This window comes from Myotis brandtii, unplaced genomic scaffold, assembly GCF_000412655.1.
Source record: "Myotis brandtii unplaced genomic scaffold, ASM41265v1 scaffold535, whole genome shotgun sequence".
Taxonomy (NCBI): domain Eukaryota; kingdom Metazoa; phylum Chordata; class Mammalia; order Chiroptera; family Vespertilionidae; genus Myotis; species Myotis brandtii.
The window spans coordinates 3081675-3085538 of NW_005369964.1; the positions used below are offsets into that span (position 1 = coordinate 3081675).

Genomic DNA, 3864 nt, shown 5'->3' on the forward strand with positions numbered 1-3864 from the left:
ATTTTAAGCTGAAGAAACGTGGCCAGAACAGTATGAGGACTCCTGTGGTTTCTCCCAGAGTTGCCAGTAGTTTTTGCTTCATTGCTTGCTCACTCTTTCTCCGTGTGCAGACTGTGGTTTCTCCTGAACCATGTGAGAGAAGTTGGAGCTCACGCGCCCCTTCACCCTAAATTCTTTCTAACTTCCTCTGTCCTCTGACTGTCACTTACATGGTGATGGGATGGTGGTCAACCTCAGGAGCTTGGACACCGACCCCAAGCTTGTCCAGCCACGGAGGTTTAGAGACGTGACTTTCTGGCCCAGGATCCAGTTGTGGGGGGTGGGGTGGGGTGGGTGGGCACTGTACCCTCTCTGTAGCCTTCTTTCACTCGGCGCTGCCGGCCCACCTTCCTTTGTGGTTTCGTCGAAACTTTGGAAGAGTGCGGACCAGCCACATGTTGGCCCTGCCTGACGTGGCCCCACGGTGGCAGGAACCGCCCAGAGGACAGGCTGTGTGGGTGACACTTGCTGTCGCGAGGCGCCTGGTGTCCGCGGGTCTTGGGAGCAAGCGTGGCTCGGCTGGTTTACGAGTTCCCCACAGGCTCCCGCCGAGAGGGTACAGCTCAGCTTCCTGAAGGAGTGGCCGTGGGAGGCGCGTTGAGACTCTGCAGGTGAGCTGTCCTCACCAGGCACCCGGTCACCATGGGTCCCGCCCACCCGGCCGTGGGAACAGGGACTTGAACTCCCTCTGTCCTCTGACACGTAGCGCTCGGCGTTCTGCCGAGGGCCCCCCCTCCCCCGGCGGCCGTGGTGGACATGTTTTGTTTCTTTATCAGTGTGGACGTAAGGCTCCTTATTTTATCCATTGGGGTTGTGACCCTGGCTCTTGTTGACATTGTCACTTTGCCCGGGATACACGGCTGGCCGTGCGCCAGGGAGAAGGCATGTGGGGTTTGACGAGAATCCTTTATAGGGTCACGCGGGCCCTGGGGCCAGGCTCCTGCTCTCGTCCTGGCCAAGCCTACGACCTTGGACCAGTGACCTTGGATCCCCGGTTCACCCTGATGCTAGAAGGAAAGGTTAGGACAGCCTGACCTTTCGGCCCCTTTTCTCCAACCCTCAAAGCCCCCGGGGTCCCCTCCCCGGCCCTCTGCTGCCCTCCCGCTGAGACCAGGGGTTGGCTGCGGGGTGGCTCCTGGGCCAGCCAGCCCCTGTCACCGGAGGGGGTGATGGCCCAGGGCGGCTCCTTTCGCCCACCTGCCCTCACCTCCCTATGGCGCTGCCCCAACTGGGCGCTGCCCCTGCACAGCCCAGGCCTGTTTATTCTCGTTGGAAACCAAACATTGACCTCATCCTGGCTCCCGCCCCCTGGCCTTCGCGTCTGTTCTCGCTCATCTCTTTCTTAAAGAAACACAGCTGCGTGGACAGGCGAGGTGGTGTGCTGCAGTGACCAGCCCACACCCACCGTGCCCACCGCGCCCGCCTGTGCCCACCACACACACCTGTGCCCATCTTGGAGGCTCTCAACTTCCTCATTGTACAGAGGACTGTACTGGGTCTCAGAGAGAGAGCAGGGGATCTGCACAGGGGCGCACAGCAGGGGTGCAAGGCAGGGACTTAGAGCCCAGGCCCCTGGAACACGTCTGCGCCTTCACCACAGGTGCCCGTGTGCCCTTTGCGATGACGAGCCCCACCGGCCACCTCCCTGAGCCTGAGGTGGTGGTTGCTCCCCGGGAAAGGGCTAATGGTTCCTGCTCTGTCCCAGGCCGGGCTGCTAGGATCGGGGGGTGAGGTTGCCAGCCTTGCAGGGACCTGCACGGGGGTGTGCAGACTCCGGCATAGACGTCCCCGGCTCTGGGCCCAGCACACTCAGGGAGGGCTCCCTGTGGCTGCAGGATGGGCAAGGGCGGGGTCTCCCCAGAAGCAGAGGGTTGGCCAGAGTCACCATGGAGGAGCTCTGTGTGTGGGGACAACCACTTTATCTTCAGATGAGAGGTGGGGGTGGGGGCCCTGAGGGGAGGGAGGAGCAAGACTGGGAGGGTGCCGCTAGGGAGCGTAGGCAGGAGAGCAGTCGGGACAGCGAGTAGAGCAGGACCACTCCATAGGGTGGCAGGAGGAGGCAGGGTCTGCCCACAGGGTCTGCACTTGGAGCAGCGAGGGCCCTGGGGAAGTCCTTTGCTCAAGTGCATGTGCTTGTGAAGGCTCTGGGAGGACCTGTGAGAGGACTGCTAACTGCCCCCCCAAATTCCTGAGCTGCAGCGGGAACTGCCCTGCCCCCCTTCCCCAAGCAGCTCAGTGAGCAGGGTCTGTAATCCTCCCATACAGATGAGGACACAGGCTCAGAGAGGTTCAGTCACCAGTGTGAGGTCACACAGCTGTGCCTGCAGAGAGATCAGCTGACTCCAGGTCTCCCCTCACCTACTGTGTCTCTAGGCCCTTCTCCCATGAGAATTATACCCTCTGGCCCATCCTCAGTGGCCTGGGGTGAGCAGGTGCCTGGCCAGCAGGACAATGGGCTCCTGGCCTGTCAGTCCTATTTTGCCAACACCCACTTATGTCACAGTGGGAAGTGAAGGGTTTCCCAAGCCCTGCCCAAGGGCATAGGTGACCTCTGAGTCCCGGAAATCATGTACCCCCTCCCCTGTGGGGAGATCCCTGGGTCCAAAGGGCAGGTTCAGCTGGATTTACTGGGTGCAAGGTAACCTGGCCTGGGGGGCATTCAGAGAGCTGAGCCCATGAGTGGTGGCAGGACAGGCAGGCAACTGGGGGAACGCCGGCGGCGCCCTGCATCCCAAACACCCATGCCTCCGTCAGTGCCAAGGCCTGCACCCTCTTGTGCAAGGGCCTGGCCCATCCTCGCTGCACTGAGAGACTCCGAGGCTCTGCTGGGGACACTCCTGCCCAGCACCTGTGGCCAGTCTGCTGGCTCCACACCCAGGCGCGTGCTCTGCAGGGCCAGGCCTCTGCCGGCTTCCTCTCTGCCAGCCGTACGAGGGCCTGACTCACCCAGCCAGCCTCAGTCCCACAATGACCTCAGGTGGACGCGCAGGTATCGGCTTTCTCAGAGTGGTCGGGTCCGGGGGCAGGACCGCAGCACACCCAGGTGGCAGCCCAGTCCTGCCACCCACCCTTCACTCCCCCAGTGTGGCAGGGGCAGCTGGAGGTGGTCTCAACCCAATGATCTCTGTCCTCCCCTGAGCCTCCCCCCTGGATCCCCAGCTCCGGGTTTTTGCAAGATTCAGATCAGACCCCCAGATGACTCCACGTGGGCCTGGGGCCTGGGCTCCTGCAGGCTTGGGTCCTTTCTCATCTTGCTTGTTCCCTTCTTCCTCTCTGCACCCACCGTTCTGCCTGCATTTGGCTCGGGCTGTCGCTTGAGCCCTGTATACTGAGGGCTTTCAACAGGGGGCTGATTCGCTGGGAGGAGGGAGGCTGAGCCTGGACTTGGTCTCGGCCTATAGTCACCTGCTCCCTCCCTCTGTCCCCTCTGCTTGGTGCCAGTGAGCACAGGTTGATAGCTGTCAATCACTAGGTCCTTCCAGCCCGTGTTGCATGCGTGCCAAGGCCCTCGCCGCCCCAGGGACTCCACACGCAAGGTTGAGCGGGCTTCTCCTCTGTGTGCATGGAACCCCCTCGGTCTGTCCCCCTTCACGCCGGCTCAGTGGTCACAGTGCCACCAAAGTCTCAGTTTTAAAGCGAGAAGGGGCATTTGCTTTACAAATGATGCCATGTTTGCTTCCCACGTGTGACATTGCTAAATCGGATTCACACCCCACTTGTTAAAGTCTGCAGTGAGGCCCCCCCCCCGACTTGGCTGGATCAGAAAAGCAGGCAGGTGCCGGGGGCCCGGGTGAGCCAGGCCCAGGCGGCAGTCACGCAGAGGAG

General features: G+C 61.7%; 1 protein-coding gene across 1 annotated transcript in view; it reads left to right on the forward strand.

Moving 5' to 3' along the window:
• The first annotated feature begins 2991 nt into the window (after positions 1-2991).
• The window catches only part of CCDC85C (coiled-coil domain containing 85C), a 27842-nt gene continuing 26969 nt past the window's right edge, over positions 2992-3864 (forward strand). The window contains exon 1 of the mRNA XM_005877880.2: positions 2992-3028. Coding sequence (XP_005877942.1) covers positions 3007-3028 — 22 coding nt within the window. The 5' untranslated portion in view covers positions 2992-3006. The remainder of the gene's footprint in view (positions 3029-3864) is intronic.